A 12,986-nucleotide genomic window follows, 5' to 3' on the forward strand; every position below is an offset into this window, starting at 1 on the left:
GGACCAGAAAATCATAGTTTGGATTGAATATTTTCCATATAAGTACAGTTTTGAAGTAATTTCAAATGACTAATGCCATAAAAGTGCTGTTGCAAATGACAAGTGGTTCTTTGCAACTTGAGTCAACTATGGATAAACTCGGTCCACTCATAGATTACTTGACATAAATGTTACTAAAAGTGTTCACTCTACGCTACAACAAATAGATCCGGCGCGAAATTTAAAAAAATGGAAAGAGCAGGTTTACACGTGATGTTTTATTATTATTCTGCATGTTTGCACTTAGGAAAGACGAAAGAAAACTTCAGTATAGTAGGAGTAATATATTAGGTTTCATTAATACAGGATATTTCACGAGAGATAATGTGCCCGACGGAATTAAAAAATGCAACGCACAATACATTTTCGAATTTCCGAAAAAAGTTGGCTACTGAAATCAAAATAACCAACTTTTTTCGGAAATGGCTAAACACAAACAAGAAATTATTTAATGCATGAACAAAAATTACCTCCGTATCATTTTCGATGTTTGTAATGTCACTTAAAGTGTTCATTATGCTAGATTCTTGAGGCACGCACTCACTTCACAAATTCAAAAAAATCAACAAAAATCGCAACGGAACAGATCAAAACTTGACAGCAGTGACAATTTCAAATTTGAAATGTCAAATAATTAATTTTTCGCGTGGGTTTCATAACAACCAATGAGAATCAGTGGCGCGAATGTTTCAAGATACTACCAATACAATCTACGATACTTTGTTAATATTTTGTTCGATACCTACCTAGAAAATGGGTCTGTATCCATGGTTACCAGTGAGTGAAGGTGCCACTTTCGCTCAAGCACTTTCGCTCACGTACTTTCGCTCACGTACTTTCGCTCACGCACTTTCGCTCAAGCACTTTCGCTCACGTACTTTCGCTCACGCACTTTCGCTCACGCATAATTGAAATTCGATTTTATGAAAAAGAATTTGTATATTGAAAATAATTACATACCAATAATAACTAAACGTTATTCACGTGGAATTGAACATTTCAAGGTCAAATAATTTTATTTTTTGGCTCTATAATTATGTTTTGTAAATAGTGACATGCAGCTAACCAACATAATGCGAATTTAGCAATGCTCAATCCATCGTGAACGGTATTTAGCTGCATGTCACTGTTTGCTAAATTATTTGACCTTGAAATGTTCAATTCAACGTGAATAACGTATACAGTGCGTTTTTTTAAGACTGGCCAGAGGGTTTTACGTGCTAATTTTTCAACCTCCTGTTAACTTTGTATTTGTAATACCTAAATGGTTGGTAATAGACAATTTACAAATAAAATGTTATTTGCAAAAAATAGTGTGAACATTAATATTTTTTACATTTTATAACGATAGATTCATTATTTATGTTATAACATGTTTCTTTACTTTAATAAAAATTAAATGAAATGTTCAAAATGGCCTCCAGAGGCAGTTAAGCAATCACATAATCAATTACATATCAAAATTACAAATGTCAGGTGAAATTTTAGCCTACTGAAAATTTAAAATTAGAGCAAACGGAATTCAAAAAATGTCTTTTTGCTACAACTTATTCCTTGATTCTGGTTATTAAATTGAAATTGTTTCAATACATTATCATATCCCACAACTTTACTACAAAACTGGGTTGAATATTTTCATGAGGACAAAAGTTAACAGGGGGTTGAAAAATGTAGCTTGTAAAACCCTATGGCCAGTCTTAAAAAAAACTCACTGTATAACAATTCATCACTTTACATAATTAATCACCACAGGCACCGAATATGCCCATCATCTGTACAACTTTCTGAAGGATCCACTCTTGGTCCGCCGCTTCCAGTAAAAACTTGCAAACATCGTTTCTCATCGTTTCTTGAAGAAGTTGTAGCTTTTTTCGGCTGATAGTTTCTACATTTTGTTTTCAAAAAGGAGGTAAGACTGTTGAACCTGTACAATTTATTATATTAAAACAACTAATAGCTTATTAAAAAAACCTCTTACCTGGATACCTGGAGATATAAACGTTTTGAAATACAAACAGTGTACCCTTCAACATTGAATAACCGCGCGAGATGCTGCTTTCGTCTTTTCCCTTGATCTCGGTCTGCCATTATGTAAATATTTCCAATTCTTTCTGGTATCGTAATTTTGATTTCGTAGGCACCATTTGGTACTTCGCGGCACTTGCCTCTTCCAGGACGTCATCAGGAACACAGAATTCTTCGTTATCCATTTCCACAACGTGGTGTGCACAATCACTTTATTGACTTTGCAAAACTTTGTTTATTTTGTATTTTATTTTTTTCCATAGCAACAGATCTCTCCGAAAATGTGATTTATTTATTTTATTTTAATTTTATTTAAAATTTTGAATATAAAGTTACAGACTCATTTTCTAAGGTGTTATGTCTGGTATCGAACAAAATCAAATACAGCACTCGAGAGTAAGGCCGCTTTTGTTCACTTGAATTGCATCGACCACTCCGCTGCGCGTCGTGGCCGAACATGCAATTCGCGTGAACAAAAGCTTTACCTTCCTCTCTCGTAGTGTAAATAACTATTAATGTTATGGTTTAGGGATTTTGATCTAAAGATACTTAAAAAGGTGCATTCTATCAGCGGACGTAGTCTATCGTTGCCTAGATCGTACTTTATTTTTCACAATTTTCTTCTCTGCGGAAGCGGCAGTTTTTGTTCAAAATATTTTGAAAAACATTTCTTCTCACGGTTAATTTGAATCTACACTATTCGCCAAAAAAAGCAGAGCACCCAGAAGGGATGATCGTACGAATTTGAAATTCTTCAAACGAAGGAATGAATGATTAAATTAAAGACTGAGTCGAAGTGACTCTACAATCATTCGAGCATGGAGGGCTTGGTCCAACGAAGGCTCAAAAAGACGTAGGAAAGTTAGTGGTCGGCCAAGAATTACGAATGAACGTCAAGAAATGCGTCTTCGGCGACTGGCTTCAGTTAATCATCTTTAGTGATGAATCTCGGTTTTGCCTATGGCAATCTGATGGACGGTTGCGTGTCAGAAGACCTAGAGGACAAAGGCTAAATTTGCAATTCACACTTCGACGCCATTCTGGCTTAACACCTGGTATTACGGTTTGGGGTGCAATACAGTTTGGAAGCAGGTCACCTCTAGTCTTCATTCAAGGAAGTCTGAATGCGGAACCAGTTTTGTTGCCATGTACAGTATTTTTCAGCAAGACAACGCTAGGCTACACATTGCAAGAGTAACACAAAGTATTAAATTTAAAACAATTTAAAGAAAATAGTTTGATGTAACAATGGAAGGAAGACAATGTGAGCATTAGTTTCGATAAGTTGTAGATTTTCATTCCCGTAATGTCGGGAGCACCACAAGGGTCGAGTATGCATCCCGTGTTATTTTGTTGTCCGCCATTTCGTCGTGTTCTGTACAACCGATGAATTGAAATAGCACAAGACTTATAAATTGTGATTCATGAATTGTAGGATGTTGGCAATAAAACAATAAAAGGTTTTGAATCAAACTGACAGTTTATCACTCCGACACTATTTGTTTCAAAACGACCAAATAAATATTGTAAAATAAAATTGATGTTTTGGTTTTTCATCCCTAGTCACAAAATCTTCTCGTCGAATTACATTTAAAATTTAAAGTGCCAGAAAAGCCAGAAAAGACATTGCGAAATTGACCAATCAGACGAGAATACCATCGAGGACTTAATTGGTCGCTACGCAATCGAATATTATCGAACCGCGCGAAACTTTTTATAATCAAATGGTCCACTGCTTTTTTTGACACATGTTTGTGTCATCTTGACAATTTAAACATTTTAATTTGTCATAGTGTTTTCTCAAGATCTGAAATCGTGTTGCAAAACTCTGCCGAGATGTATTCAGCTGCCGATTATGTTGAGATGTTGATTATCTTTGGAGAATGCGGACGGAACGCTAAGGAGGCAGCAAGAATTGACATCTGACAATTGACAATTTCAAAAGTCAATATTTCAAACGTGATTTATAAAATTCACTGTTTCGAATTTTCTACCAACCTGACAACACTTTGACAATAGACTTTTACAAATAAGAATGTTCTTTGTCGCACAGTGACGTCACTGCGCGCCTCCTATGAGACAACAAAGATGGTGATAGCGACTGGATATTGAAATTCAGTATCCAGTCGCTATCACCATCTTTGTTGTCTCACAGTGACGTCACTGTGCGACAAATAAGATCCTTATTTGTAAAGGCATTGTCTAAGTAGACAATGGTAAAGGTCTATTGATTATAAAAAAAACAGACTTTATATCCTTACGTTTTTGTGAAAAATGTCTGTTACCAACCCACGCCAAAGTCCCTGCTCTATATAAAAACTTAAACAGCTGAAATTTCAGGAATTAGTAAAGCAAAGTAGATAAAATATCGAGTGTTCAAATGAAATCCTGGGCTGGGAAGGCGTTGGAAACCGTCAATTGTTGTGCTTTTTTAAAGCGTAGATTAATTGGAGCATGTTGACAGCTAACCTAAAATTTAGAACCAAAAAAATCTTTCTTTTTTTCTTTCTGTACAATGTTTTACATTAAAAATAGAATAACGTAACGATTCCTATTCTCGAAACAAATATCTAAGTGCACCCTTTGCTGAAAACAAACATGTTCAATTATGTTGCGATTAAACATAAACAAATGTCATTCGTGTCAAACGGCGGGAAATTCTAACTTTACACTGTTCTAAACGGTTTAATTTTTCCAACGCCTACTCAGCCCAGGATTTCATTTGAACGCGCGATAGTATATTACACTCGTTTAATAAGACGTATTATCACACTCGTTATATAAAATCAAAGATTCAGCTCATTCACTTTTAATCTCTCAGCATTTTTTGACTGAACGTCTGAATTCGAGTTACGTCTTCAGTAATCTGAATGTAAGATGAAAATTAGTGGGAATAATAAATGATGAGCGTTGAAAATAAGAATACATATACTTTATTACATAAAATTGTGAGATGTAGGCATGTATAATTTATAATTTAAATCCAGAATGAATTGCCACCACTCCTAAACTTAAATTTTCGTAAGTAACCTGGCGAAATCCTGCTTCTTCTATCATTGTTTTAAAGGTTTCCTATGAAAAGAATATTTTATTACTAATTACTTACTAAAATTACTTTTAAAGCATCCTACTGCTTTCAATTTTTTGTTTACCTGATCTGGAAACTTTCTAATGCTTTCAACCAGATATTGATAAGCTTGCCACTGCCCTGCTAAAAGATGTCCCATGACTGGTATAACTTGAAAACTGTACTGATCATACAACCTGGAAAACAACATTTCAATAAATTTAAAAATTGACACCTCACCCCCAAACCATCGAGCCACTTCATTTTCCACTTGGCTGAACTCCATACACAAAAATCTGCCACCAGGTTGCAACACTCTGTATGCTTCTTGTAACACTTTATCAACATGAGTACAATTTCTTATTCCAAAAGCTATAGTATAAGCATTGAAAGACTCATCTTTGAAGTGCAAATTTTCTCCATCAGCTCTCTCCCAACTGATCAATGTTGGATCATGGTTCAGTGCTTTACTTCGAGTTTTACCTACTTCCAACATGTTCTCATTAATGTCACTCACTGTAACGTGACAACTCTTCTCTATATTTTCATTTTTTACATAATTCAAAAATCGAAAAGCTATGTCACCTGTTAATTAATAATTTCAGAGTAATACTCACTCATGCCATGTATAATTACCAGTGCCCCCAGCCATGTCAAGTAGGTTAGTATTTGCAGTAGGTCCCAAGCGACACATAAATATATCTTTCCAGATTCGATGAACACCCATCGACATGGCATCGTTCATTTTGTCATAGTTAGTAGCCACATTTTCAAACACAGAATATACTAAAAGTAATTGTTTTCATTGAGGTCTCAGCATAATTGAGGCAACCAACCTTTTTGTCCTTTTTCACTTGCTTTGATCGTTTGAAAACCGAAGTGGGTCTCCTGGTTATCATCCTCGAAATGAGTTTCTGTTGAATTCAATAATTTTGCACTTGAGCCGAGTCCTCGTGAGGCACTTCTATAAAAAATTCTTCCAAAGGCCCTTTGCGTCAACATGTTAGGTTAGGATAAAAAACTTCAACAGTTTACAACGATGGAAACGAGTTCCAAGTTTTATAATCCCTTTTTAGGGTTCTTCTTGATTAGCTTAAACTACTTCAATGGAAACTAAAACAATTTCTTTTTACTTGAGCAGCAAATTTGAGGTTATGTTGGTTGTCTATTGCAGCCCCAGTGAGCTTAAAATATTTTATTTTGTAATTGTTTCATAAGGAGCTCCAGTCAAAACATTATCAGTAGGTCTTAAAATTGCAACTTAAGTAAACACTTAACAAGTCAATTATATTTTCAGCTAAGTGAACAAAATAATTGTGTTGAGGTTATGTCAAGATGTACTCGAACGAAATCCTCTCGTTACAATTTGGACATTACTCCAACTTTATCGGGGCCCATTGGTGGAACATTCAAGAAAATGGATTTCAATACGACCCCGACTCTCCATCGGAAATCGACCACGACGTTTTATTCCGCGAGGGTCTCACTTTAAAAAATGAAGTTACTTTCACACCTCGACTGCTCTTAGTTGACTTGAAAGGAAGCCTGCGGGCTCTACCGGAACACGGCGAATTGTATCACGTGCCAGAAGAAAATATTGACCCAGAATCGTTGGAACTGCGTGCAGAAGAGAAAGTTGAAAAAAACGAATTTCAAAGTGACTTGAGCCAGCTGGGTTCACCCCAAACTAAGAAAATTTATGACTTGGACAGTGAAGTACAAGTGTGGTCAGATTTTTTATTCGCGCGATTTCACCCAAGAACTGTAAATATCGTGAAGGAGTACCAACACTCGAGTGACAACACGCCGTTTGATATTTATCCCTTAGGAACGAATCTGTGGAAGGGCTATCAGTTCAGTGAGGATTTCGTAGATAAAATCCGGAATTACGTAGAAGAGTGCAACAGATTTCAAGGTTTTCAAATTTTGTTGGACTCGATTGACGGTTTTTCTGGCTTGTCGACCTCTTGTATTGAGTATCTAAGAGATGAATATGACACAAAGTCGATTTTAGGATTTCCAGTTAACGTAGACCCCACATCCAAGAATCCACTCCACCTCCTCAATTTAGCATTGTGTTACGACGCACTCTCCGAACACAGTTCTCTCTTTGTCCCCCTAGCTCCCCATCAAAAATTCGAATTTATCTCGCATAAACCTGACTTCCCCTATCATTCAAGTGCAATCTTAGCCTCCACTTTAGACACTCTCACGTTAAATCATCGCATGAAAAATTCCCAACATCACTTAATCGACATGTGCACAGACTTCAGTTCCTACGGGCGAAAAGCTGCAGCTGCGAGTGTGTCTCTACCGTTCCCTTTGAAAATAAAGGAAGATTTTATCGATTGTCTTAACAACTGGGAAGGTCCACTAGTTCAAAGTGTGACTCCCAACTGTCAAATACACAATGACAAAAGTTTACAGTTGGTAGTACTGAGGGGAGTTCCCGAAAGTCGACTGAAGCGTCCACCTCAAGTGGCAACAACGCAAAGGGACATGCCCGCCTATCGGTGCGACAGTTTGAAAGAAATGTTGAGTTATTTTATGGCTTGTACTTGTTACGGGACTAAAACTGAGGTGACGGTTTGTAAGGAACAAATGCCAGTGAAGACCCCATTTCCCAAGTTTTTTGACAAGAGAGTTGGCAAGACTGGAGATGTTGATCTGAGTTCGAGTGGCGATGGGGATGTTGAGAGTGTCAACGTATTAGCGGGTTTACATAATGGGAAATTTGTTGGGAATATGTTTGAGGTGTTGTCCAAGGAGTTGGAGAAGATTAAATACAAGCGGTTTCACCAGTTTGTTAACGAGGGTATAGAAAATGATCAGTTTAAAGAGTGTTTTGATCATATTTTAGATCTGAAAGATTGTTATGAAGATAATTACTTAATTTAGTTTTAACAATAAACGTATTTTAACTGGGGTTAATAACCCCTGCAATTAACAAACTATTGTTTTTTTTAAGTAATCCATACCTTTCGTTCTAAAAGATCACGTCGTTTGAAGCAAAAAGGGAAATCTCCGAAATCACTTAATTTAACACACTATTCCTTCCTATTCTAGACACGGAATCTTGGCCAACATTTTTTGACATTTCTAAAAAAAATGATGTACCTACTGTCGCGAGCAAAAAAAAAACTGGTCGTCAAAATCATGTTTTGACGCAATGGAAAATGCTCTATTGTAAAACGGTCAAATAAGACAAAGTAATACCACAGTAATACCCTCCCCGAGGTGTTATCTAATTAGTTGTTTTTAGAATGCAGTTAGATTCTGCATTACGGCTGACAAGATAACTGTCAACAGTGATTGTAAAAGTCAGTTTTATTTTGACTTTATCTTGACAATTAAAAGCTTGATACAAATGTAACAAATTTTGAGTGTTCCAGTTTTTTTTGTCCACCAACCGTACAGTTGCGGCCGTTGAAATCTCGGACAGAAAAGATTTAAACACTCTGTATAAATTCCGAAATTTGATTAGCGTAAACAGGATTTTCACCAAAGATTATAAAGTCAGTGTCAGTATTTGACATATTAGGTCAGAATCGCGCGTAACTTTTGAAATGCCGCAATTATCTGATTTGCAAAAATGTGTTTCACTGCGGGACGGTGTGAGTATAAGAGCCATTGCGAGAGAAATTAATGTGGATAATGTTTGAGTGACATTTTGAGAAACGTCACCGTCACTTTCAATACAATTTACAAAGCTAAAAGTTTGGCGTTGTCAAAGTGTCTGAGTTTTCAACGGTTGCAACTGTACCTAAACCAATCATTATTTAGTGTCATTCTCATTAATAAATGACAATGATTAAAAATCACTTTGAAGTTTTTCTTGTGACATCTAAAAAGCAGGGAAATGGCCAAAATGGCATTATCGAGTCAAAAGTTGGGTTATAGGCCAGTTCACACATATTTGTCAGTTGTGGCCAAGATTCCGTGTCCGCAGTTGTACCTACGGTTGGTGGACAAAAAAAAAACTGGGACACGCAAAATTTCTTACGTTTGTATCAAGCTCTTAATTGTCAAAATAAAGTCAAAATAAAACTGACTTTTACAATCACTGTTGACAGTTATCTTGTCAAATATAATGCCAAATCTAACAGAATTACAAAAATAATAATTAGACAACGCCTTGGGGAGGGTATTACCATAAAGGCCCATACACAATGGCGTTAACGTTACGTCGATGTTAAAACGTTAATGTTAACGTTAGATCTAGAAACTCAAAATTACATGTATTTAATTGTGGACCGTTCACAATGACGTTATGATGAAAATTAATGTTGCATGATATTGTTAGCGTTAACGTTAGTTCTAACATTAGCCAACGGAATTAATTTATAAAAAGTACTGAAATACATGTAATTAGATCTAACGTTAACATTAACGTTTTAACATCGACGTAACGTTAACGCCATTGTGAAAGGGCTGTAAGAGCAATTGCTAACGAGCTAAACGTTAGCAAAAACACTGTTTTGCTCGCCAAACAAAAACTTCAAACCTTTGGTAACATTGTAAGAAGACCAGGCTCTGGCCGTCCAAAAGTTACCACAGATAATGAAGATTTTGAGATGATAAACTTTCTTCGTTTACATCCATTTCAAACCGCTATCAGAGCTCGACACTCTAATTTGTATCAAATATTAAAATGACGTTTACTTTAACGGCCGTCGTTTTAGGTACGCGAAGTGCTCGTTTTGGATACGGTTTCACAAAAATAATGTTATTTGTAAAAAATAGTAGTTTATTTGAGGAGTTAAGTGGCTTTTCTTTGATCATTACATTACATTATAAATGATTGTCTCATCGCAGTAGGCGTTGGTGACGTAGTTGAATGTGCCGCAAGCTTTATAAGATGAGTGAGACTAGCATCGCCGATAGGTAGTGTAAATTTGTCTACTAGTTTGTCTAACTCTGCGAAGCTAGCGGCACATCCCAAATTTGTGTGGGTTTTCAACGCCAACTGCGATGGGACAATCATTTATAATGACCTGTAGCTTTATGTTCCAAATGTATTGTAGGTTGCATTTTCAATTCCGTCAGGCTGATTATTATTAGTCTTGAATCACTTTGTAGTTTGTATACATATTAGTTTAAGCTTTGATTTTATATTATATAAATATAAATAAAAAATATAAAATCAAAGGTTTAAGTATTTAATATTGTCCGGAACATTTTCGTTATTGCTGGTTTAGTAATCGTCATATACTGCCATGTTATCATTTACCGTGCGATCAACAATAATTATTTAGATCAAAGAGCCTTTGAGATTTTGGAGATGCTCTGTATTGTTGCTTGCATATACAGAGTGATCACAAAAAAAACGCCCCAGCTTATATCTTTCTTATTTGACATCCGATTTCAACGAGTAATACATCAAATTAAAGGGTTTAAAAAGTACTATAAACTGAATATAAAATGTTGCCCTTAGCAACCCTTCCTTGCAAGGGTCTAGGGTCAACTTTATTTTTTTTAATGGCAACATACGATTTTTTTGGTACAGTTAAATTCATTATGTTTTTCTGAGTTCAAAAATATAGCACACCCTGTATATTTAAATCTCATTCTAATTTCTAATTCTAATAGGAATAAGTAGAACTTTATTCGTAACAGGCTATGAATTACTTATGAAGACATTTTTGTAGTCATGGAAACAATATTTATTAACTAATACAAACAATAAAAACAACAATAATTTTTTTTCAACTGATCTGTTCAAATTGAGCACCATTTTGTTCGAGACCCTTCGCGTGGCATTGAGAAGGCTTTCAGGTGGCGTTTCTCTGCAAGTAGTAATTTCTATTATTTCCGATATATGCTTGCAACATATCCACAATTTCATTATTGTTCATTTTATTTCACAACACGAAATTGGAGAAAAAAATTAAACAAAAATCACGACAAATAAAGTTTATTTTCAAAATAAATGTTTATTTTTTTTGTGTTTCCATGGCTACAAGAATATCTTAAGTAATTCATGGCCTGTTACGAATAAAGTTCTACTTATTCCTAATAATTTGTAATTGAATTTTATTTATTTCTTATGTTAGAATAACATTTAAATATACAGGGTGTGCTATATTTTTTAACTTAGAAAAACATAATGAATCTAACTGTACCAAAAAAATTATAGGTTGCTATTTAAAAAATTTAAGTTGACCCTTGATCCTTGTAAGATAGGGTTGCTAAGGGCAACATTTTATATCCAGTTTCTAGTACTTTTTGAACCCTTTAATTTGATGTACCGCTTGTTGAAATCGGATTTCAAATAAGAAAGATATAAGCTGGGTCGTTTTTTTGTGATCACTCTGTATGTTTCAATTTAAATTTGGAAAATTTTGCCGAAACTCAGTCAAACAGCGTTGTACAAGTATGTCCATTGTCCGTTATTGAAAACCCCATTACAAAAATAAGATTAAATGATGAATCTTTTATGTTCTGACGGAAAACCATTTTTGCGTTAAAATTTGATTAATAGTGACAGTTATTATGACGTCTATTAGCTAGAAGGTTATTTTTGTGAGAGATCAGGTATCTGATAACAATCTGTATTGTTAAGATGTTAAGATGGTCTGCCAACACATTGGGTATTTCACACGTGTAATGAGCCCGAAAAAATTGAAAATGCAACCCACAATACATTTGCAAAGTTAACGTGAATATTTGTTTTTTGACTTAAAAAACATAAAACATGATTAACCGTGTAGTTTAGTAAATTTTGACATAAACGTCATTCGCTTGGTTAAATGAAAATGTGAAAAAACGAAGAGTTTTTGGGAAAATGTTTATTGTCTGCATAAACGCGCAACGACAAAAACATTTTTAATACATTTGCCATAAATCAGGATCATGTCTGTTTTCTCATCGTTGGCATACATTTAATCGTCGTATTTTGACTTTTTCCTAAATGTCAGTTGACAAATAAAATTATTGGAAGCAAAACCATCATGGATTCATAATTCCATTTTAAAACAATTCGATATTTAAAATGACCGTGGTAATTTTGGAAATGTATTGTTGGTTGCATTTTCAATTCCGCCGGGATTAATAATGAGAGCAGTTTGTGATTTAAAATATTTCCAATTAGGTTTAACCTACCAAATTATTGTAGATAATTTAATTCATGTATAAAAAATCCCATAAACCGCGATGTATTTGTCACTTTGACATCGGATAAAGTTAGCCCTAACTTTGCATCTGGATAAAATGTGCTTAAACTTCCATGGCAAACTTTTTCGAACCTGATTATTGTTTGTTGTTATGATAACGAACCAACAATCTTAAACATTGACACAGCTTGCAATAAATTGACATGCAAAATGGCCAATTCAATTTTTCATAATTACCTACCTATTATTATTCATTAAATTATCTCATCGAATTACGCTCGAGGTTTTTTTCGTCCAGGATAAAATTTCATTTTTTAAACTCTAATTTGGTTTCTTTTTGGTAAATTGACTCCACAAACCACCAGATAAAAAAACTCGTCCTTCGGACTCGTTTTTTTATCGGGTGGTTTGTGTCGTCAATTTACCAAGCAACCAAATTATCGTAAAAAAATTCCATTTTATCCGGACAAAAAAAGACGTCTCGTGTAATTACAGTCGATAAACTGTCAAAGAAAAAAAAAAAAACAAAAGAAACTTCCGAAGACGAAACTTCTTTGGACCAGGGGAACCAGAGTATTTCCAATCACTTCATTGATCTTTTGCTTCTGGATGTTTACGATGGTTCCAAGTTTCGTCCATAGTTACTCGCATAGTACTTACCAAAAAAGTTTTATCCGTATAGTGTTCAAATTGTCTTCTGCACTGTTGTAGGATCAAGTAGATGTCAGTGGGCGCTCTCACAT

At 35.0% G+C, this 12,986-nt stretch overlaps 2 protein-coding genes across 3 annotated transcripts; one reads left to right on the forward strand and one right to left on the reverse strand.

Moving 5' to 3' along the window:
* Positions 1 to 4,981: 4,981 nt before the first annotated feature.
* On the reverse strand, positions 4,982 to 6,133 carry Coq5 (ubiquinone biosynthesis protein COQ3, mitochondrial). Of its 2 annotated transcripts, XM_069044523.1 has the most exons (5): positions 5,968 to 6,133; positions 5,768 to 5,917; positions 5,380 to 5,716; positions 5,217 to 5,328; positions 4,982 to 5,136 (listed from the first exon to the last, which is right to left on the reverse strand). In XM_069044523.1, the coding sequence occupies exons 1-5, from the start codon at positions 6,131 to 6,133 to the stop codon at positions 5,035 to 5,037; spliced, it is 867 nt and encodes a 288-aa protein (XP_068900624.1). In that variant the 3' UTR covers positions 4,982 to 5,034. The 2 variants fall into 2 exon arrangements, with proteins under 2 accessions (XP_068900624.1, XP_068900623.1); XM_069044522.1 differs by having other exon boundaries at positions 5,217 to 5,716.
* A 333-nt stretch (positions 6,134 to 6,466) lies between these two features.
* On the forward strand, positions 6,467 to 8,082 carry mst (misato mitochondrial distribution and morphology regulator). The gene has a single exon (XM_069044521.1). It carries the CDS (start codon positions 6,467 to 6,469, stop codon positions 8,027 to 8,029), a length of 1,563 nt encoding a protein of 520 aa, XP_068900622.1. The 3' UTR covers positions 8,030 to 8,082.
* The last annotated feature ends 4,904 nt before the right edge of the window (positions 8,083 to 12,986 follow it).

Source organism: Tenebrio molitor, chromosome 4 (assembly GCF_963966145.1).
Source record: "Tenebrio molitor chromosome 4, icTenMoli1.1, whole genome shotgun sequence".
Taxonomy (NCBI): domain Eukaryota; kingdom Metazoa; phylum Arthropoda; class Insecta; order Coleoptera; family Tenebrionidae; genus Tenebrio; species Tenebrio molitor.

What these genes read in the sequence shown, in the direction of transcription:
- Coq5 (XM_069044522.1), bottom strand. Translation starts at nt 6,133, where the DNA reads ATGTTGACGCAAAGGGCCTTTGGAAGAATTTTTTATAGAAGTGCCTCA. An exon ending in TGACATGGCTGGGGGCACTG is followed by an intron (nt 5,717 to 5,767) that starts GTAATTATACAT and finishes ATTAATTAACAG; the next exon opens with GTGACATAGCTTTTCGATTT. An exon ending in TTAGAAAGTTTCCAGATCAG is followed by an intron (nt 5,137 to 5,216) that starts GTAAACAAAAAA and finishes TTCTTTTCATAG; the next exon opens with GAAACCTTTAAAACAATGAT.
- mst (XM_069044521.1), top strand. Translation starts at nt 6,467, where the DNA reads ATGTACTCGAACGAAATCCTCTCGTTACAATTTGGACATTACTCCAAC.